General features: G+C 37.6%; 1 protein-coding gene across 2 annotated transcripts in view; it reads right to left on the bottom strand.

The window, feature by feature from the left end:
• The window catches only part of RAD51B (RAD51 paralog B), a 414,448-nt gene that overhangs the window by 296,846 nt on the left and 93,063 nt on the right, over positions 1-24,539 (bottom strand). For both annotated transcript variants that reach the window (XM_032227719.1, XM_032227727.1), the window contains one exon: positions 22,855-22,951. In XM_032227719.1, the coding sequence (XP_032083610.1) occupies positions 22,855-22,951 (97 nt within the window). The remainder of the gene's footprint in view (positions 1-22,854; positions 22,952-24,539) is intronic.

Genomic DNA, 24,539 nt, shown 5'->3' with positions numbered 1-24,539 from the left:
TGTTCCCCATCTCTTGTCTTCCACTTAACTGTTAGGGCACTGAAAGCTCCTTTGCAATCTAATAAAAAGGGTGTTCGTTCTTACCTAATACGCCTATTATCATAGTGTGGGAGGAGTATCCAGACTGGGTTGACTTCATCCACTCAATGATTGGCATTAGTATTCTGGTTATTTTCTTAGTAAGTTTTGTATGGACTTCTCTTCGCAACTTATTGCTTATTACATATCTTGTATAAGCTCGTAACCCTCCATCTGCTTCTTCGATCAGCTTATCTTTGGTTATCACTAGTGCTTCTGACAAAATTTCTCTCCTTAGTTCCATCAAGTCTTCTCTCTTTTCTTCTTCTATACTTTGAGATCTGGGGTAGAGCTTCAGTCCATCTATCTCCCCTTTCCATATTCCACTCTTTCCATTTCCAACCACGTTCAGTTCACTGTCAGTATCAACAATTTTCGTGTCTCTTTGTTTATTTTTTCCTTCAGTTTTTTAGAACTCTGACCTCCACTTTATTCATTTGATGAACATCCTCAATTTTTCCATCAAATTTTGCTGTTCTAAGATCTATGTTTTCCCGTCTCTTCTCAATTCTCTCTGTTACTTCTAATAATTTTTGAATTTCAAACATAATCTTTGCAATGTTAACGTTTCTTTTTCATGTTGCGCCATTCTTCCAACTTGTAAACTCTGCCATTCTGGCATTCAAAACTTTTTATTAAATTTAAAACAAATTCATTTATAATCTTTCAAGACAAGGCTTTGTTTTCATTCCACTCCAGCTGCCAATGAAACTCCCGAGAAGCACCTGTATAAACAACCCGTGCTCTTCTCACTATCACTCTCTGTAAACAAGCTGAGGAACCTTGAAATGCAAAATCAAATGATCAAAGAGAAAAAAGAATAGACAATATTTCCAAGCATTCCAAGCCTCCAGCCTCCAAGTGGCAGTTACTTCCTTTCCCTCTGTTAATACAGTCCTCTTTGTATTCCTTTTATATCTTCTTTATATTCCAGGCTTAAAGAAAAGAAAATTCTTAAATGGAGCAAAAGAAAAAAACCATCCAATCAAGTATTATAAAAATAAAGAAAAAGATTTTAATCCATAGGTATAAAAAAAGAATATAAAAAGTAGCAGAAAAAAAAACTAATCCGTTCAATTTAAAGAATTTGCAAAAGTTCCATCTGTAAAAGAAAATAATAAAAAAAGGATAACACACTGTCTAATGTAGCTTAATTTCGCCACTTGTTCTCTTCTATTTTCAAATTTAATTTAGCTTTAATTTTTGGGGGCATAGTCTCTTTTATAATAATAAGATTTCCTCACCAGATGAGGAAACTTTCTCTTTCCATTTTCCTCCCATTCCGGAACTGTCCCAACTTCAGCTGCCTGTTTATATGGGCCTTGGTGGCTATGTTGTCTGTGAGGACCAGAATATGTTTGCCACTGACATGATGAAGAAATTGCTTGAGAGGCAGGTGGACCACCCTTAGTTCCAACCAGTTTATGTTGTGAGCTAGTTCCGCCTGGCTCCATTGTCCCTGCACCCTGTACGCCTAAAGATGGGCACCCCATCCAAACAGACTGGTGTCCATTGTGACCATCACTCGTCTGGAATCCTGAAGCATTCCCCTTTGGTGATAGCAGGTGACCTCCACCATTTCAAAGAGCGGGATACTTCTGCTGGTAGAAGGACCTTGATCTGGGAGCAGCTCATGAGCCTTCACTGAAATGGTAAAAGAAACCATTGATGTGAAGGCATGCCCAGGGGACAATTCCAATGGTAGACACCATGGTGCCTAACAGCCTGGATAATGTGGCTAGGGACACCCTACGCTTCCTGATGACTTGGGAGGCTAACTCCCTGAGATTTTTCTGCCTCTCTGGTAACAGAAAGACTGTGCCTGACATAGTGTCTATTGAAGCTTCTAAATGAATCAGCTTTGTGGTAAGGTGTAGATGACTTTTGGCCAAATTAACAGAGAATCCATGATCTCTCAAAGTTGACATAGTAATGTCTAAGTCTCTTAGGGCACCTTTAACTGAAGATGAATGTAATAAGAGGTCATCCAAATATCATTGGATCCTTACCGGTACCTGCCTCAGGTAGGCTGCTAATGCCGCCATCACCTTTGTGAAAACTCGAGGCGCAGATGACAAACCAAAGGGTAAGGCCCGGTACAGGAAATGGTGCCCTAAATAACAAAACCTGAGATACTGTCAGTGTTCAGGGGCTATGGCTATATGCAGGTAGGCCTCTGTGAGGTCTATGGAAGTGAGGATATCTCCCTGCCTAATACCCTCTAAAATAGAATGCAGCAAGTGCATTTTAAACTTCCGATAGCGCACAAAGCGGTTTAACCGCTTCAGATCAAGAATAGCTCTCTAGCCGCCCGAGGCTTTTGGGATGACAAAAAGAATGGAATAATAAACCTGACCCTGTTGGTCTGGAGGCACCAGTTGGATAGCCCTTATTTCCAATAGGTGTTGAATGGCTTCCTGCATAAACTGCCTCTGGGTTGGGTTATTGGAAACCAGACAGATCCGAAAAAAGCTTGGTGGGCTGGAGAGAAATTCAATGGAGAGACCTGACATAATGGTGGACTGAACCCATGCATCGGAGGAAGATGAATCCCAACGGTCGGCGAAATAAGCCAAGTGTCCCCCGATGGGGGAAGAGCTGGGCCTAGAATTAGTTCTTGCAGTAGGAACGCTCTCCACCACCTCCTCCGCCCCCACAAAAGGGATGTTTCTGCTGCCTTTGTTGCCTATCTGTCTGGTACTTTTGCCTAGAGATGTCATTCCCCTGATATTGTTTAAAGCCAGAATACCCAAAATCTGATCCCCTAAAAGAAGAGCCATAGTCCTGACCCCGAAATGAGTACCCATAGTCTTGAGGTAGAGTGCCGGGGGTAGGGTGCCGCCCGGAAGTTGCCCTTCCTTGGAGCGGTGGGAAGCACCTTCCGCTTGTCCTTGCCTTCCACTAGGAAGGGGTCGAGAGCACTATCAAATAAAGACCCCCCAGAGAAGAGCGTCGAGGCCAAATGCCATTTGTGGCATACGCCCACCTGCCACTGACATAGCCAAAGTAGTCTACGGAATGCCACACATGAAGCTATGGACCTGGAGGCAAACCTGTCCGCTGAGAAGGTGGCATCCAATGAGAACTGTATGGCAGCTATCTGTTTGTTAATGTCCTGGTGGGCCCTGACATCAGCAATAGGCACTCTCTGCTGCAAGTCCTATAACCAAAGCAGACAAGAGCGGTTAAAAAAGGAGGCGGTCGTGGCTGCCCTCACTGCCCAGGCCGCTGCCTGATGACCCCTTTGCAGTGTGAGGTCTGCCTTCCTGTCCTCTGGTTTCAGATCATCTTCGGGAGCTGCTGGCATGTTAGCAGATGTATGCAAGCCTGACACTGGGGCATTGATGGAAGGAAGTAGAAGCACCTGTGCCATTTCCTTATCTACATTGAAAAAAATCTTATCTGTAGAAGTTGGCATGGGCCCAAAAGTGGGTATTGTCCACTGTCTTTTTATAAGGTCGAGAAAGATTTTTGGCGTGGGCACTGTCTCTGCCTCAATAGCCTGCTCAGCAAAGATAGTTTCTGCTGTCACCCCTTGAAGTTAAGCAGATGTGTCTGGATTTTTGTCTCCAAACTTGGCTGAAACTTTAGTCTTAAATAGGATTGATTTGAATGGAGTAGGTTGAAAGAGACCGGAGAACTTAGGTTTGGAAGGCATGCCTTCGTTATCAGAGAGGTTTTCCTCTCTAATATCCTCTTCCTCAGAATCCGAGTCCAGATCTTCCTCAGACTGGGCAGGTGAGTCGGGAGGCTCCTGTGCTTGGGTCTCAACCACAACTGATGTTGCTGGAGGGACCACCATAAGAGGCTGATTCTGAGGTTTCTGAAAGGCCGCAGCAAGGCATTGCTGAAGGGCTCTAGTCTTCATCTCTTGAAAATTTGGCATACCCACAGGAAACATTTGCACAGGTGGCACCCCTACAGAGGTAGATGGAATATCCTATGCTAATTCCCTGGCATGTTGAGATGTGACAGGAGTGATGCGTGGGGGGGGGGGACTCCCACCCCTGGGTGGACCTCCAGATCCCTGAGGTGTCAAATGGTATTCTTAGGTTAAGAGAGGGATCTGCTTCTGTTAGTCTCTCGAGGGGGGGGGGAGTACCTGCCAGTTGACCTGGAGAGGATCCTTTCGCAGCAGCCGGGGCAGAAGGACTTTTCCTGCTGCTGGCTTTTTTATATATGCGCTCGAGAGCCTTAAGCTTTCTCTTTTCAAACTTTGAACTGGGCTTAGAGGCTTTTGTTCCCTGAGGTGAATTTGACAGGTGTTTAGTCTTTCTGGTGGCCTTGCGCCCCTCTTCCCCATGATGGCTCTTGGGTGGGAGTACTCAATGAGGCCACTTGTTCTTTCTGACGTCCCTCAGAGCCATTCGTCATATCTGTGAGGACCTGGCCCCTTGCAGTGTCTGTGCTGTCAATAGGAGCTTCCATTTAGATCACAGCTGCTGTCACTTTTAAAATGGCGCTTTGCGCCAAAAGTCAACTGTCAACTGTCAGCTAAGTGGCTTGAGCCATTAATGGCTGCCGCACGACTCTTCCTAGAAGAAATTAAAGCGCCTCTGCGACTTGAACCTTCAGGGGCTGCCACACGCCTCCTCCAGCCTCCGACAATTTAAAATGCTTACAGTCTTTTTAAAGCACCTCCGCGGCTTAAGCCTCTAAGGGCTGCCGCATGCTCTTCTTTTTCTTTTAAATTCTTGTTTCCTTAAGTGCAAGCACTCCACAGTTCTTCAAATGGCCAAAAGGCAGTGGCGAGTGCTCCGGCACCTGCTATGAAAGTCTGGAAGTTCAATACTCAAAACGTAATACACAACAAGGTTTGGAAGTCCCTCGGCTGGAGGCAACGAAAGCTGTTTCAAGCAACCAGGGAAGAAACTTCCCTCAAATCACCATGCTGAGGCTGACAGCCCCCTAATGGTTTCTTATGCCACCACCACCCAGGGGGGGATTCCAATAACTCAATTCTAATAAAAATTTCTCTGGAGAAACTAGATGACCAACCAGTTGATGAACTGAGTTGAAGCTGGGAGTCTGCCTGGCAATAGGGGCGTGGTTTAAAGGTCTCATCAGGCTCAGTCCAATCATTGAGTGAATGAAGTCAACCCAGTCTGGATACTTATCCCCCCACTATGGAGAATGTGATTACTATGAAATGCCCAACATGCTGATCTTTATCTCAAGGTACCTGCTTATAAAAAATAGAAGAGGCTCACTTGGGCTGTCGGAAGCAGATATACGAGCTTCATGCTGGGACCAAGAATGACATTGGTCAAGAAGAAGCCCAAGAAGAACAAGGAAATAATTAACCACTGATTCCCACAAACCATCAAAATGGCTAAATAACATGTACACTCCATCTTATATTTAAATGGGCAACTAGTATCGGTATTTAGAATAAATTTATAAAGACAGAGACTGGCACTGCTATACATACATACATACATACATACATACATACATACATACATACATTTAGATAAGAAAGATATAATAGTTAAATATCTACAGAGAGGCAAAGCTAGAATCATTACTTTTTATATTCTAAATCCTTAAGATGAAAAATACAACTAACGCCCACATACATTTTTAAAAAAGTACAGATTGCATTTTAATGATTTGTTGAAAAGCTACTTAATCATCCAAGTAGAGAATCCTATCACTGAAGGAAATGCATACCAGTTTGAAATATTCAGAATATAAATCATGTACTTTTATTCTTTTCTCATTTTAGAACAATACCAATGTTAGTCATAGTTACATATATTTGCCTATTAAATTTATCTTCTGTTGTTTTAAAAATGCTTTTGTTAATTAAAAATCATTAGCATCATGAAGCACCATTTTTAATATGAGCATACTGAGTTTCTTAAAGATTTATTCATTCATTCACTTTATGACTTGCCTCAATCGTCCAAGCAATTCTAGGTGAATATAATAATAAATAGAATCTGGAAATCTAGATTCTGAAAGTATCTTCTCACCCTTCTTGCATAAACATATCTAAATAACTGTCAGCTAGATTAAAAATATTTTAGCATGACCAACTGTTAATTTAGTGTAAATGTTGCTAATAGAGTCTGCAGGAGAGAGCCATGTTAGTCTATGGTAGCCAAAAATAAAAAAAGAGTCTGATAGCATCTTTTCTAACAAATGAAGTAGCATAAACTTTAGAGAATTACAGTTCACTTCCATCAGATTATTTAAATGTGATTATATGAATATAGGTACTTGACTTAGAACACTCATTCAGTGACTGTTTGAAATTATAATGGCACTGAAAAAAAGAAACTTATGACCTCTTTTCACCTTTATGACTGTTGCAGGATCCCTGCAGTCATGTGATCAAAATTGGGATGCTGGCAACTGGCATATGTTTATGACAGTTGTAGTGTCCAGGGTCATGTGATCACCTTTTGCGACCTTTTAACAAGCAAAGTCAATGGGGAAGCCAAATTCACTTTACTACCATGTTACTAACTTAAGAAGATCGTAATAGGTGTCTCAATTAACAATGGAAATTTTGGGTGCAATTGTGGCCACAAATTTAGGACTACCTGTACTCCCAATTAATACTAACCTAACTTTCATCCTTTTTAAAAAAAATTAAGAATTAGATTCCTTCAGTGGTGTTGCAGACTACATAACAACTAGGGCTAATGCAAGCAATGGATGAGGTTAAAGAGAAAGTGTTGGGGACACCAATTTTCTGGTGTTCCCTTTCTCTTCCTAACAACTCCAATTTGCCCTCTCTCATTTTCTCTGAGAATCTCTTCTCTATCTACCAAGCATCAGGTTTCAGTCAGTTTGAGCAGATAACTCTTAGTAGAGGTTAGAACCAATTTCTTGCAAAGGGCATTTGGCCCACACTGCTTTAGTTTTGTATGTTTTTAAAAGATGAATGAGAGAGATTTAGATAATAATTTGTGAGAACTAAACTAAACTTGAATTAAAATCACTTCTATTGTCTTAAACAAACTATAATTAGAGCCATACATAGATTACCACCGGAACACTCAGAATAATCGGTGTTAACATTTTCTGCTTTCTTCTCACCAAAGTGCCACATAACTATTAGGTACAGAATGTTCCAAAGCTGCACAATCACTAGTGATTATTTTTGTTAGAATCAAGCTAATAGTTCATTCTTCATGATACCAGTTAAAATTGCCATCCTTTACAAATATTTGGTGTCATCTCTAATTAAAGTATGAATTAACACTGACTTTTAGAAAACCATCACATTACATTATGATGCAGTAACAAATGGGCAGCATGACCTTCCCTCTAACCCAGAGTAAAATTCACCCTCACTGATTGAATTGCCCCTGCAATCAAAACTTTAGCTATGTCTACTGATTAAAGCTCGCAGCTGTAATCTCAATTACATTACAAGTATATAAAAGCATGCTGAAAAACCCTCATTTTGCAAACAAGCTCATTGGTCTGTTGTTGGTTTTTTTTTAAAAAGACCTTAACAGTAGTAGAAACCATACTTTGGACTGCCACACAGATTAGAACAGTAGACATTCCATTATTTATAATGGCCCCTGGAACCTGGGAAATCACCTCCTGCCCTTGAATAATCACAGATGCTCTTTGACACCATGAAAAACACCCCCCATTTCCCTTATCTACATAAGAAAATAATAAAGATGAGCAAAGAGAGCAGTGACTCAAGAGGAAGAAAGATCCATTATTCTATAAACTGGCATCTAGCCCAAAGGAAGCTGAAATGACTACTCCTCTGTGAACTATTCCTTTCAGAGGCAGTTACTTCTCAAAGAACTTAAGTTGCCCTAGATAGTTTTGACAGATGACAGGAAACTAAATCTAAATGAGATGCCAGTTACAAAAAGATAAACACGAGAACCACTGTTGGGCGATTTACGGACTCCCTATTCAGCTACAGCAAGATCCCAAGAGATGCAATTGGCAATAGGAGTTTCAAGCCAGCAGGATATGCTGAGAAGTTCTCCCAGAGATCTGCAACCTGATTTGAAAGACTTTGGACTCTTGCCTACAAAAGCTCCGGCCATACTGAGCTACTTAGGCTTTAAGCTGCCAAAATGTGTTTCATAAGAAGGTCATTTATAGTCCTACTTATCATAAAATTACCCTTCTTGTCCAGCAGCATAAAACAGAGTAATCTGGAATAGAATAAATTGACAGACTAAATCATTATTTTCTTCATCACATACGTCCTGAAATTATGTTTCATATTTTATTTTATAAGTTAGTTCAAACTGAAAGAATCTTGGCACAGGCACCATCCATGGGCAAGTCCATATTTACAATATACAAACTGTCAAAGGCATTGAAAAGGTTCTGCTCTGCTAATCACCATCATAATCATAAGAAACAAGAAAAATAGATGTCTCCTACTGGCCTCTGTACTTTCTCTCTTTGCAAAAATCATGTGTAAATAAGAAGACTACATTATAAAGAATGTAAAGTACCGTGCTTTTTAGAAACAGTTTTCCATACCACTGATAAAATAAACAGCCTTATAAAAGTGAATGGAACATTCCCAATTCAACAAAAAACAAAATTATAATGAGCATGCTAAAGCTCTTGTAGATGGATATAGTTTTCCTTCTATCTACCCTGTTTTCACTAAATAAGACCTCCCTGGATAATAAGCCCAATCGGGCTTTTGAGCGCATGCGCTAAAATAAGCCCTCCCCTGAAAATAAACTGTCCCCGAAAATATTGTAACACAGCAGCAGCCATGAGGTGACCATGCTAGCCGCCTCCTGCACCTCAAAATAACACCTCCCCAAAAGTAAGGTTGCGTGCTTATTTTGGCGGCCAAAAGAAAACAAGACACTATCTTATTTTGGGGGAAACACAGTATCTATCCATCCATCCATCCATCCATCCATCTATCTTGTCATCTATCAACTTCATATGATTTATATGGCCACCCGTTTTTTACAAATGAATCTAAGTTGCTAACAACAATTTTAAAAACTCAAAAACAAAACTAGAATTGCTGAACAAGATTAAAAACAACAGCAACAACCATCACTACTACTATTTCACAGGCTCTGATGCCTCACACTGAGGAATACATCATGTCTTCAGGGCCTTGTGCAACTTCAATAGGATTGAGGCCACTTTGATCTCCAGGGGAACCATGTTCCAAAGGACAGGGGCCATGACAGAAAAGGGAATCCTAACATAGTACTTTTAATGAAGAGGATCTGTAACATGCTTCTCTTGCTGGATCTGATAGGATAGGTAGTTATGACTGAGGAGAGTGGTCCTACAGATAAATTACCCTAATGCTATGAAAGACTGTATAAATGACTCCTTGTATTGAACCTGGAAACATACTGCTTTTGAAGCAAACTCCTAACAGCTAGAGATTGAGAAGCGCTCATAACTGTTCACACCACTGCTTTTGGTTCAATTTGCAGTTTCCAAATACTCTTCAAGGGAATCTATAGGTCAAGCACAGTGCAGTAGTCACTCAGGAGTGACTAAGATGAGTGACCATGAGCATAGGCTGTTTGGTCCAGGAAAAGGCACTCATATGCAACCTAAAAAAATGCAAAAGCCTTCCCGGCCACTATTACCAACCATTTCTTGAATAGGATATGTGAGTCCAGGAGGACCTCCAAATTGTGTACCCATTGCATTTGGGACCACATGATTCCTTAAAAAAAAAAAAGTAATGGGAAATCCCCAGAACTGGAAGCCCTAAAGCCCAAAGTTATTCAGTCTTGCTAGGATTGACTTGAAGTCTGTTCTACCTTATCCAGGCCCCAAAAGCCATGGAGAATGAACCTCCATAGCATTGTTTGGTTTACCCAAGGTGAAGATACAAAGCTGAGAACCATCACATTTTGATGATATCTCAGGACATGTGTTGTCACACCCGGAGCCTCGTGTTGGAGTTAATAAGGATCCAGGAGAGCTCCTTATTAAATCCTTAAATAAGCTTTCGTAGCTTTGAAAACCTTCTGATAGACCATTTTTGCTCTTCATAAGAAAGAAGCTGTCTTTCTCTATATGTTATTCGTATTATTGTAAGCGGTATTACTATCATTTTTAGTTTTTCAGTTTTCTTTTGATAGGACCCAATACCAATACAAATAATTTGTGCCATAGAGAAATTCAATAATATGTTAGGAACAAAAAGTATAGGACTTTTCTTTGTCTATCTTAAAATGCATCTTTCATCTGAAAATGGGCACCTACCAGAATTGGTTGAGTTCCTTTCTATAAGCTCTAAAAATATATTTTTATTCATCTGCTAAATAACAATTATACTATAAAGAATGATAACTGAAAGTTCAAAATAAAGGCTTATAGATATGACTGATTTAAACTTACTAGAAGGGGAAAGGTTTTACCTTATCAATTAAATGCCTGCAAGTACGGTTTAGTAATGCATAAGATTCTAAAGAAGAAATATGTGTGGTAACAATTAAAAAAACATGTCTTTTTAAAATTCCACTTAAACTTTTCCTGAGTATTAATTTGCAAAAAGATAATGTAAAAACTTCAGGTTTCACCATTAATTTCTACTGTTCTGGCCAATCTTTTTGCTTTATTTTATGACACAAAGAGCAATGTTCAGAACTCAGGAAGAAGAAACAAAGAATGTAACATTACTGTGTTTGGGAGAAGCATGACGGGAAAGGATAATTTATTCAGTAACTAAAGATCTCAGTAATAATAATTAAAAATGGGAGGAACATGCAAAAAAGAGACAGGATTGTTATTTTGTGGTTAGATAAATTGCAGTTGTTCATAAAACCTGCCTGAATTGGGCAAAACTCCTGTAGTCTGTGTTTCAATATTAAGACACAGATCTTTGTTTATTGAATTTTCTGGATTTGTCTTAGTGCAGGTACACAAAGAATAATTCAGACTGAAATAAAAATACACCAGTTTCTGTTCATTGCAATTTCTAGATTGTTTGCTGTGTCTCTTGTTCGTCATATATAAAATTATCTGAAATTACGGTTTGTTCATAACTTGTACCAGTAATTTGATAATTAAAAAAGGACACTCATTTCTAAGTATGTATCAAAAGTACCATATTTTTTGGAGTATAAGACGCACCAAGGTTTTGAAGAGGCAAATAAAAAGAAAGTAGGTAGGTAGGTAGATAGAGGAATAGAGAGGGAGAGAAAGAGAGAGAAATACAGTAGGGAGGGAAGGAGGGAGAGAAAGTAGGTAGGTAGGTAGGTAGGTAGGTAGGTAGGTAGGTAGGTAAGTAGGTAAGTAGGTAGATAAAGGAATAGAGAAAGGGAGAGAGAAATAGAGATAGAGAAATACAGTAGGTAGGGAGAGAGAGTGTGTGTAGGTAGGTAGAGGGATAGAGAGAGAGAAATAGAGAGAGAGAGAAATGCAGTAGATAGCTAGGGAGAGAGAGTGAGTAGGTAGGTTGGTAGGTAGAGGGATAGAGGGAGAGAAATAGAGAGAGAGAGAAATACATTAGATAGGTAGGGAGAGAGTAGGTAGGTACGTAGGTAGGTAGACAGCGAGGGGGAGAGAGTGAGAGAGAAATACAATAGATAGGTAGGGAGCGAGAGAGAGTAGGTTGGTAAGTAGGTAGATAGAAGGAGAGAGTGGGGGGGAGAAAGAGAAATACAGTAGGTAGGGAGGGAGAGAGAGAGAGAGAGAGTAGGTAGATAGGTAGATGTTTCAAGTTTATTTATCCATGTGCTGGAGAAAGAAATCGCTGACGATCTGCAGCATCTAAGACTTTGTTTCTGCTGGCACAGCACTTGATCAATCTAATTCTCATCAATCAAAGAGCTTTGCAAAAGGAAAAAAAGTTTTTGCACTCTGCAAACCTCATGAAAACAGCCCGTTTTTCATGAAAACGGGCCTGTTTTTTTCAAACAAAAGGCATGAATAGCCTTGGGGGGGCTTCCAGAGTGCTCTGGGGGGAGCAAAAATGAGCAAAAAACAGCCTGTTTTTCTCAAAAACAGGCCTGTTTTTGTCAAAAAAAATTGCATGCATAGCCTTATGTAGGCTTATAGAGTGCTGCTGGGGGCTGGGGGGGGAATGGCCCATTTGAAAGCCTCCATAAGGGTATGCACGGCCATTTTGGTGAAGGGGGCAGGGCTTCAGGAGGCAAAAAATGCTATATTCAATGTATAAGACGCACCCAGATTTTCAGCCTCTTTTCTGAGGAAAAAAGGTGCATCTTATACTCTGAAAAATACGGTAGATGAACTTTTCCTTCAGTCCAATAACTATTCAATACACCATGGTATACTGAGATGAACTGAGATTTTGGCTAAGCTGCTTAAATTAATTGGCCAGATATTTCCTATGATAAAGTGAACCTGCTCTCTTTTTAAATGTGTATTATTTGTTTTTGTCTAATTTTATCTAATATAAATATCCAATATTTATATACCACCAATTCAATAAGATTCCTGACTGCTTTTAATATCTTCTTACAAATATCAATAAAATCAATCACATAGTTAAAAATTATCAACTCCCCTTCTCCCAATATCACTCTCATGAATTAACACTCTCATAAAAAGCTCCTATTTTAACAAAATGAATTTCAATATAGATAAAAGTAAGGTTTTACATTTAGGCAAGAAAAACCAAATGCATGAGTATAGTATAGGTGGTACCTGGCTCAATTGCACTAACTGCGAGATGGATTTTGGCGTCCTAGTGGACAAAAACTTAAATATGAGCCAGCAGTGTGCTGCAGCTGCCAAAAAAGCCAATGCAGTCCTAAGCTACATTATAGAGAGACAGAATCAAGATCACGTGAAGTGTTAGTACCGCTTTATAATGTCTTGGTAAGACCACACTTGGAATACTGCATTCAGTTTTGGTCACCACAAGATATTGAGACTTTAAAAAGAGTGCAGAGAAGAGCAACGAAATGATTAGGGGACTGGGGGCTAAAACATATGAAGAATGAATGCAGGAATTTGGTATGTCTAGTTTAATGAAAAGAAGGACTAGGGGTGATATGATAGCAGTGATTCCAATATCTAAGGAGCTGCCACAAAGAAGAGAGGGTTAACCTATTCTCCAAAGCAGCTAAAGGTAGGACATGAAGCAATGAATGGAAACTAATCAAGGAGATAAGCAACCTAGAACTAACAAGAAATTTACTGACAGAACAATTAATCAATGGAACGACTTGCCTCCAGAATATGTGGGTTCTCCAACACTGGAAGTTTTAAAGAAGAGATTGGACAACCATTTGTCTGAAATGGTATAGAGTTTCCTGCTTGAGCAGAGGGTTGAACTAGAAGACCTCCAAGGTCACTTTTAATTCTGTTATTCTGCTTTTTCTTCCTATAACTATCCCCCTCCCACCCGTAGTCACATTTGTAAAAGAAACAAATTGCTTGAAATGAATCTCTGTGCAATTGGGCATTTCTTTTTATATAGTTTTTTTTATAGAAGCCTTGTTTATATGGGAAGTTATCTTCATGCAGCAAAAGCTTATGCTCATCTTTAACTAAACTTTTTAGCCCTGGCCTCTGGTAAATGTATGAACTGTGGTTCTTTCATTTCCCAGAAATCTGTATGTGGGAAATAACACCCTTTAAAGAAGATTTCAAAGATTGTATCAATTAAGCACATTTCTGGCACTTCCTTAATGGCATATTTCCCCTGGAGTGAAAAACTGTTTTAAAATCTGAGATCATTTGTTTAATATAAAAGCAAAGGTTATAGAACAACAATTTCAAGTTTCATCAGCCAATCCCCTGTAGCTCTGAAGTTAGAAAAGTATAAATTTGATGTCCTATGAATATAATAAGTTAACAATTCTGTTCATGTTAAAATGATATCACATTTCACTCACAATTTTCTCTTATTGCTGCTATATTTTTTTAACAGCAAGTCATTCCCTGTTCATTAAACTTCAACTTTATTTTCTGTCTTTACCGTTTGCTATGCTTGCCTACCAACATCTGGAGTAGATTTTGTCAGCTGGGTTTAAAGGAAGAACTGTAAACAATTCAGTAATTAAAAAAATTAAATTTATTTATAGCAAAAGCCAAAATCATGTTTTAAATGGTTGAAGTTTCAGGATGGTAGGTCTCCAAGAATTTGTAATACATAGTCTATGTTGCTGTTTTCTCAAGAATTCCCTGAGTGGGATTATATAATTCTCCATCTTTAGAGGATCCTTTAGTTGAGCACGTCCTGCTCAATAAAGCAATTTTATTACATCAATAGGCAACACAGTTTCTGGGTCCATTTACATGCACGCTGACATGCATTTATAAGAAGAGTGAGGCAATATATTTTTGAAAATTCAGTATGTCTAATAATTACAGGAAAAGGCTTAACATCAGAATTCAGGGATGAGATTTCCAACTTTGCTTTCAAATAAGTATGAACATGTGGTATATTATTTTATCATTTAACCCTAATAATCATATACTAGGCAGCTGAATAGATTTCTAACTTTGTTTTTCTATTTCTAATAGAAATTCTAATAATAATTCTAATAAGGCAATATGGCCCAAGCTATTGAATCTTAATTCAGGCAAAATGGCAGGAAAAACAGCCATCAGACATGGTAATTAAGAGAAAATGGGGGGAACACATCTATCATCAAAAAAGCTCAGTGGTTGGAGAAAATGACACAAAAACACATAGACTTTAAACCAGAGACTCTTTTATTGGGAATTATACCAGAAATATATACTAGAGATTTGAAACATCTGATTGTAAATGTTTTAACAGCAGCTAGAATTGTATTTGCAAAAAATTGGAAGAATGAGAAAATACCAACGCAGGAGGAAATTATTTACAAAATAATGGAATGTGCAGAAATGAGTAAGTTGACATTTGGAATTAGAGAACAAGAAGATGAACAATTTTACAAGGTTTGGGATTTGTTTTATCAATGGTTAAATAAAAATTATGGTAATGGAAAATGTTGGAGATTTTTTTAATATTTTAAGAATAGTAGAATGATATATGCAATACTGTGGGAGCGCCTTCCCTCTGGAATGAGCTGCCCCCGGAGCTTCGTATAATCCCCGATCTCCAGTCCTTCCAACCCACCCTAAAAAGTTGGCTTTTCCAGCAAGCCAGCCTGGCCTGAACAAAACAAAACAAATTATTGATCATTGTTAATTTTAATCATTTTTTTTAAAAAAATGTTTTTGTTAATCCTAACTGGGTTTGTTTAGGATATTCTATTTAATTTTTTAAAACTTTTGTAATATGTGTTTTTTTTAATGTTGTACGCCACCCTGAGTCCTTGGGAGAAGGGCGGCATATAAATCCAATAAACCAAACCAAACCATAAAGGTTCAGCATTGTTAAATAGACTAGAACGATGTAATGGAATGATGTTGTATGTATGATTTCAACATATAGAATACTCTGTTTAAAATAAAGGAATAATAAATGGAGTTGAACTATTGATGCAAAATGATGTTGTATGTATGTACCTAATACTTAGAATACCTCGTTTAAAATTAAGGAATAATAATTACAGTTGAATAATTGATATATAACGATAATAATGTACTTATGTTTATCTAAGGAATAATTTGTGATTCGATATATAATTGTAAGTGGTGATCATGGAAAAGACACACAAAATCTTGTAACCAAATGGCACACCATTTGAAATGGAAGAAGGTTGTATGTGCTTTATGTTTTGTTTGTTTAAAAATAAAAAATAATTTAAAAAAAGCCCAGAACACTTTCACATAGCTTTTTTCTGTTCCTCAACTTCTACAAAGCATGTTGAAGTTGACTGTGAAACAGTTTTCATTCCTGTTGACTTCATAAGGCTAAGAAAACATATGGAACACTACAAGCCTTCCAATCAAACAACTAGAGAATTTAAAAAAAAAAAAAAACTGGCATTCTGTTAGACTCAACACTTGAGTTATAGCAGTACTTGATTAACAAATACTCCTGATCTTGACATACCCAAAATGGGAAAGGAAAACATTTGTTTCACACACATACCCTAATTGTCGCTCCATGCATGTGATTGCAAAAAATCTCAGCAATGTGAAGGAAAATTTTGTAGCCCTTAATAAGAATTGTCCTGCATATAAATTCCCATTGAAATCTGTCATGATATGATGTGTATATTTTGCAGCTAGACGTTTTTTCAAGTGTCAGGAAGGGACGTAAACACATTAGGAATAATTGCTCATTTAGGTATAATTGTTCATTAATCCAAACTACTTCTGGCTTGTATTGTCAGTTGAAGATCAAGGGGCACTCCCAGATTGCAAGCCAGCTCTTTTGAGAGAAGTACAACTCCACCCAGCAGCTTGAATTTCAGTTTCTAAGCCCATTTCCTATTCGCTCATAACTCTTCCAATTTGTTTAGAGTTAATTCCAGTTTTTTCTCATTATTGAATAGACAACAGTTGTCTATTGGACTGTAAATATTAACAAAGAACAGTGGCATCATAATACTATTAAATAGCCAAAGACAGCAATGATTGAGTAAACATGTGATGACTTTAATCTTTTCACATTTCGTTAAGATCTATAATCCACTAAAAAAGGAAAGTAGTTGCCCCAAATTGTTCATATAAACTGCAATTCCAAAGTTTAAATCAATATGTATCCAACCAAATTTGCTCACAAAGAAGATAGTGAATTGCCCACACTGTGCATCTTTTTGTACTGGCTTTTCCCTTCAAAATCTTGAGTGAAAAGCAACACTGTGAAATCAAAGTGCTTGCTGTTTCTACTGCAATGAAGTAATTCAAGTAGATCTTCATTTAGCTTCACTCTTCATTTCATATGATCCATCCCAAGAGTATCTCATTTGGAATTCTCTGAAATACTATCCACTTCACTGTTCTCAGCTTGGTAATAAACCATTGGACTGATAAAGCTTTGCAAGATCTCTGCTCAACTATGAAATCAATAGCATTACTACCATGCTCCAGATAGACTCAGAAATGCTCTAGATAGACTCAGGAAATCAACTGACTCCATCGGGCTCTGTATTATGATTATTTCAATAGTCATTCCACACCTGCAAAAACTAAGGTACAATCTGTTCATGACAGCAAAGTTACATGGATTTCCTCAAACTTCAGATCACCAGCTCCTTAAAACAAGAAAATTAAGCTTTTTCTCCATACCTGGATCATATACTAGTTAAAACATGTCTATGGTGATCATGGAGGACCTAAATTGCTCCCCCTTGACATAGGTATGGATGTCGATCTTTAAAAAGGCAAGACGTTTGTGGTAATCCAACATTTCCTCTGAAATCACTCAGACCATCTTAGGAAGAAAGTCTATTAGGCAGCAGACTGAATGGTATGCTGACTATTCACACACAGGTAATCCTCAATTTACAACAGTTTGTTTAGTGACTGTTCAAACTTACAATGGCACTAAGAAAAGTGACTTATGACCATTTTTCACACTTACAACCATTGTAGCATCACGTGATCTAAATTTAGAAGCTTCACAACTGACTCATATTTATGACAGTTGCAGTGCCTCAAGATCAGTAAACTTCTTTTGTGACCTTCTGACAAGCAAAGTCAAAGGAGAAGCCACTTAACAACCATGTTACTATCTTAACACCTGCAGTGATTCACTTAACTGTGTCAAGAAAAGTCGTAAAATGGGACAAAACTCACTTAACAACTGTCTTTTGGGGTCAATTGTGGTCATACATTGAGGACTACCTGTACTGTCACAGCTACTGAAATGCAGCAACAAGTATTCAAAATTGATATACTTACTTAGAGCATCTGCTAGTGAGATGACTTCCCACAGACAACTCAATCTTCTGATTTTAGTGTGCCGTATCATTTCCCTTTACTATTCTAGTTTTAAGAAAAAGAACTGGAAGAAATGTAAATTCACCTTGACCATCACACTTCTGTACACCAGGCCTTTGTGACACAAGCCAAAAGAAGTATGTTCATCCTGGATTAAATACTGGATAATATAGATGTTGTGACAGCAACTGACCATGACTGAAGAATAAAAATTTTAGCTGGAGAGGCTACCATCACAACTGTTACTATACAATCACGTAAGTCCAAAAGGAAAAGAGGCTACCCGTTGTCATCCATGATGTATTTCCCAACCTTATCTGCCAAGCTATTCTATATGCTTGATTCTCCCCAATTTTCCTGATGCATCTCTTAAAATCAAGTCCCAACCACCAGTCTTCATTCCTTCACACTCCAATCTCCTCTTACACTCATATAAACAGAAAAAGAAGCATCCAACTGCTTCTTAATGACCGATATTACCGCCAGTGTCCTCCTCACATCACAATATGTTCCTTAAGACCCAGGATGCACACAATGGCTCTCTGTGTCTCTCCTCCCCTCAGGCCAAATGATGGTCTTTTTCTTAACCTCCACTCATTGGTAGGGAGCATTAATGGTTATTATTTAATCTACGGTAATCAATAGCACAAGAAATGAGTTACTTATATTTGAAAAGGATTAGCTTGATCCTCCCCCTCTCCTAATGAGGGAAATAGTCGACATTTTAATGTATTTGAACAACAATAGTAACTAATCATGAGCCATAATATAAAACATATTTTTAAAGAGGTGGAAAAATAAAATGACAATTAAAAAGCATCTGGCAAACACATATAGCTGTCAGACATAGTAAATCCTGCCCCTCAAGGTTTAATTGAATACTTAAGTTTCCTTGTAACTCTGTAGTTGTTTACAAAGAAAAATAAAAACTAAACTATTTCCTCTATTTTTAATAAAGATTTCTCCGTGCATAGAAATAGCACATTAGTCTCTATAACATATGTTAAGAATGCCTATTATGTATTCTATTTCTAACATGCCTCAACTTGTTTAGGGTATAAAAACAACTGCATAAATAAGATTGTTTCCGGAACTGTGTTTATGCTCTGTGTTTTGATTTGATAGTTAACAGTACAAGTGATAATAATAGGCTAAGCACAATCAATATGGTTCAAAAGCTTTTATTTAAACCACTGAAATACTGTAGGAAAGGGAACCAGTTAATTAATATACCAGTTCCTAAGACATGGCCAGTATACTACTTTAATACACCAAGCTTAAATACCGAGCACAATGAAAGCAAGGAAATAAAAACTCTTTGCCAAATTAGGAATATGGAAATAGTGCTATAGAAATAGTAAAGCTATGTTTGGAAGCTGGACACTAGGGGAATTAAATGCCAGTGAAATAGTGTGGGCTATATGCGGATCAAAAAAAGTAGATTCAGAAAACTGAAAGGAGTAGGAAAAAGAAATGGAGTCCAAATAGCTATATATTATTGTTTCAAAACAAAACAAAAAACCATTAGAAAATGGAGATTAGATTAGGCACTGCTTATCCTCTTGTAGTCAGGTAAGTATTTATCCATGATGTGTATAGAGCTGCCTGGGAGGAAGTATGTATTCAGTTGAGGCCACTCTGACACAATTCACTTCTAGTCATCTTTTCTCCAGCCCCTCCTTCCCCAATCTTTTTTTCTAATTCCTGGCAGCTTTATTTGGAATAAAATGGATCTTTTAGCCAAGATGTCAGTGTGATGCCAATAAATAAACAAAGCATAGATTACACATGTGCAGACAGCCAGCATGTCTGAACTTCCCTGTAACAAGAGAGATGCAATGTTTATTTATACATAATCTCTTGCCCTTTCACAGGTTCCTATGGTGACTTAGAAGAAATTAAAATTCACAGCCTTCACCTTAAGGATATTAATACCAAATATCAAGTTTACTTCTCTCTTTTTCCCTTCAAAATGCTATCATTTGACCCAATTTCAAATAGCTTAATCTGGACAACATTTCAGTATAGCAGCTATTGTGATAAAGGATAAAATTACTCTTTTTTAAGTTCCGATATAGAGATTATGCAATAGTATGAGGGTTACAAACAAGTTTAGTCTTTTTCAGTGCTAGAGCATACCTGAATGCATACCGTATGTTTCAGCGTATACGGCACACCGGAGTATAAGACGCACCATGGTTTTGAAGAGGCAAATTTAAAAAAAAAAAGTTTTTGCACTCTGCAGAACTCCCCAAAACAGCCAGTTTTTCGCAAATATGGGCCCATTTCCCCCCCCAAAAAAGACATGAATAGCCTTTAGGGGGCTTGTAGAGTGCTCCTGGGGGTGCCCCCCCCAAAACAAGCAAAAAATGGCCCATTGTTCATGAAAACGGGGTCAGTTTTTTGACAAAAAATTGGATGGATAGGCTTTAGGAGGCTTATAGAGTACTCCTGGGGGCTGGGGGGGGGGCAAAATTGAGCAAAGCACAGCCGGCTTTTCACTTATTTCTGCCCTCCCCAGCCTCCAGCAGCTCTCTGAAAGCCTTCTACAGGCTCTGGACAGCCATTTTGGTGAAGGGGGCGGGGTTTCGGGAGGCATAAAATGCTGTATTCAGTGTATAAGACGCACCCAGATTTCAGCCTCTTTTTTGAGGGAAAAAGGTGTGTCTTATACTCCAAAAAATATGATAATTGAAATATCACTTTCACAGACTTATCTACAGAATAATTCCATTAACAGTTTAAACATAATCCCCTCCCCCCGATTATTTTTAAAGGGGATTGTTTTAAGTATACATGGGTAAAACATTTTGAAACATTTTTATTATTTATCAGCTATCAAGTAGCATTGTTCTAAGGTCACCACTTTACATGTCCCACAATGCAATGGAAATTTGAGAGCTCAACACAGGTTAAGTTAATCCACTCTGGAAGTTAATTGGCTCAGCTTTCCATGCTACCTCTAGAACAGGGGTGTCCAAACTTGGGAACTTTAAGACTTGTGGACTTCAACTCCCAGAATTCCCCAACCTGGGGAATTCTGGGAGTTGAAGTCCACAAGTCTTAAAGTTCCCAAGTTTGGACACCCCTGCTCTAAAACATCAGGGACTAGTGACTTCTTATTGGTTGCAACTCTCATCTAGTCCAGCCCCCTTGTTCTAGGATTCTCCTACAGAAGAATTAAGGGGTGTGATACCTCTGTCTCTCTTCTAAAACCAAGTTTTTCTCTCACTTCCGTCAACACAACATACATAGTGAGAGGAAGACCAAGATAGATATTGGAAGACAAGATGAAATCCAATTCGCTTAGAAATTGGAGTCTATCGATTGAAATAAACTAAATAACTAAATCCAGATATTTTATTACCAATTCAACACATTTAATTGGAGGAAGCTAATTCTTATGAATGTACAACTGCTAAGTTACTTAATCATTTATGATTTGTTTAACACTTTCTAGTAAAGCTAAATATTTAACAAATCATGAATCACTTTATTTCAGAACATAGAGACAAACTCATGAAGAGCTTGTACAAACAAGTTTACAATAGATCTTAAAAGTTTGCAGCTGTAACAATGAAGGGAACAGCCTACCATATATAAAATGTTATTCCCTCGAGTGTTTTTTGGTTTCTAACATGCTGGAACACCTTATATTTGAGACACTTGCCTTAAACAATTCTGCAGAACCAAAAATGTCTAAAGGTTCTTTGTACATGTCATTTTCATAAGAATTAGTAAAACTTACTGTAGCTCAGGGATGTACATTTCAAGCCACCCCAAGGCCACTTTCACATTTTTAACTCACTTCTTTAACCAGAGAAACTGTAATAATTTGTTCTGTATTTAAACCATTCCTTGTTGACTCCTCCCCATTCCGTGCTCTTCAGTACTGTATGTGGTTGCTTTCTTTTTTTCAATCTTCTATTTTCTGTGTGAATGTTACTCATATATTTTTCTGTTTGCTTCCCAAATAGATTTCTGTGTTCCCATAAAATAACTATTATTTATTTTATTTAGCATATTTTAATGTATACATTAAAACGTATGCCGATTAATGTACATTTATAGTGACAATAAAGTTATTCTAAGTCTAAGTATGATGAGAACCTGACAAAGGAGAAGTAATCTCTTACTTCTTATATAATCCACATGAATTATATACAAAACTTCTATGGGGATACAGCAGTGGCCCATAACTGGATGTCCAATTCAATAAGCATTCCTTAAACATTAAACATTTAGCGGTGCTAAATGAGTGACAATGACCAGATGCAGCCATACTGCCCTGTTGGTTCTCACAGCCATGACAAACAGAAGTGTATAAAATCAAATAACTATGCATATATAGTATATACGTAAGTATTTATAGGTAGTTTTTTTTATCAATGTCTTCTCATGATGAATACTTACTATTTTTGTTACTTTTTAATCCAGGATTTTAGGTTTCTATTACATTAGAATGAGAAAATTATGTCTTCCAGCTATTTCTCTGTGAAATAATTGCTTATCCGTATTGCACAAAGAACTGCTTGCATCCCTTAAGGTAACAGACCTAGAAAAAGTTTACTTCTTAAATGACATACATTCACATTAACTCCAGGTCTAAGAAAGCTGTGCTCGAAAATCAAAAGTATACAGTATTTTGTTAGTAAAATATATAGTACAGGAAAGAGAAGGCATATATAGTTAAATGAAAGATTTTGCTCAAAGTGCATAATTTTGATATCCTTGTCAGATGCAAAGTTAAGGTTTCTTTAAATCTCAGTCTGCATTACATTTGCACTTTACCACATAGCAAGAGAATATAACAGATTCACAAGAGAATACTTGTTCATTACCCTATCCAACCTGTAGATTTAAGATCAATTAAACTATTGGTCATAAATCAAATTTAGAAATGTATTTTTAAAACTCTAGCTTTATTTTACGTTGAACCAAATAACTGTATCGGGTTGTTCCTTAAACATCAATGTTACAAATGGTGGAGGAGATGTGCATCAGAATCATGTTTCAACTGTAATAAAAAGGACTGCTTACCTTCAGACAGGGACAAGTCATCAACTGGAGACAGGAGGTCTGCCTGTACAGCAAGGCCATCACTTAGCCATGTGGTAATCTGATTCGTCAAGATTACCTGCAAACAGACATGGAGAAGGAAAAGGTATTAGAATTACAAGATAGGCACAATAATTACCTCAGATATACACAGAATGTATAGACAACCCTCAACGCCCACCATAACATTTCAACTCCTTTCTCAAACATTCGGATCAAGCATCTTAATAAAATGTTAAAGAAAGCAAATCCTTTCAAAACTCAGCTCAAGATTACTAAATAGCTTCATATTCTCATTTCTTTGGCAGGAAAGAGGAAGGAATGTCTTTGTTGAAAGGGAAAAGTGGTAGAGAGGTAGAAAGCACAGAGAAACCAGAATGAAATGTGATAAATGCTACAGGGTCTCAAGGCAGTGTGTCTATATAAAGATCTCTAAAATAGTTCTTCTCTAAGTCAACATCAACAGCCAGATGGATATACCAAGTTGGTTCAGTGTGAATAAATAATATACTAAAAGTTGAAAAACACAAAGGTTAAAAATAAATTGGAACATCTCATCATTACAACTGTATGCTAAGATGGGAAGATTCTGTACATCCAGTTATCCAAGATGACCCATATAATTAGAACATTGTCACAATATAGTGACAGAGCACATATTCGGAATGCAAGAAGCACAAAGTCAAAGTATTATTATACTCCTATCTGGAAACTTGGAAAACTGTTGCCAGTCAATGTTTCTGTCAGAACATAAGATTCCAGCACTGTCTTCTCACAAAAATCAACTTGATAGCCATGTAATGGCTAGATGAAGGATATTAGCATAACAGGACTTTCCTCCTTATATAACTCAGTGACTGGCAATAGCTTTCCAAAGAAACATTATCATAACTTTGGCTACATCTATGTGTTTCCACCATCCTTGTACAATAAAGAATTAGACAAAAGATAACATAATAATCTCAGTTTAACTAATATTCATCTTCATCATCAAGCACTGGGACAGAAATCTGAAATGCAATCTAAAATCAAAACTCTGTTTTTCTAGGGTTCTTGGGAGCCTTATAAGGGCCAGTGAAAAGCTTCAAAATGTTAATGACTGAGGCTTAAACTGTGTACCTGTTTTATAAAGATATACTTGTTCCCTTCATCTTTTACACAAACTACATGTTTTACAAATTTATGGGGATCAGGCAGTATTAACCAGGCTATTTCCTTTCATCATTCTTGAAGACTGTATTGTCATTGTCAGTCCAATAATGACAATTAAGAGTCTTTGCACTCTCCCACAAAAGTTTAGCAGATTTCCTTCTTTCCTTCCTTCCTTCCCCCCTGTTGGGTAAGTGGTGGACATTCAAAAGGTAACCAACACAATTTGGGGGTCATTTGTCATATAGAAATAAATTCCATCCTGTTACCATCATTACTAGAAGAGATTTGAAAGACTACAAGAGACAAAGGAACAACAAATCCAGAATACAATATTTCAAGCATCACAATAGTAAATTCAACATGATAGAATATTGATGACTTCACATAACAATATTTGCTAAAACGGTTCAATATTAATGTAGATTCATATTAAAGCAAGAACTAATAATACCAATCCAATACCAGTTCCAAATGAATAGAAATATAAAGACTAAACAGTAAAAGTTGTGAAAAAG

Source organism: Thamnophis elegans, chromosome 1 (assembly GCF_009769535.1).
Source record: "Thamnophis elegans isolate rThaEle1 chromosome 1, rThaEle1.pri, whole genome shotgun sequence".
Classification (NCBI taxonomy): domain Eukaryota; kingdom Metazoa; phylum Chordata; class Lepidosauria; order Squamata; family Colubridae; genus Thamnophis; species Thamnophis elegans.
The sequence above is the reverse complement of the archived record's forward strand: the minus strand, read 5'-3'. Positions and strand labels throughout refer to the sequence as shown.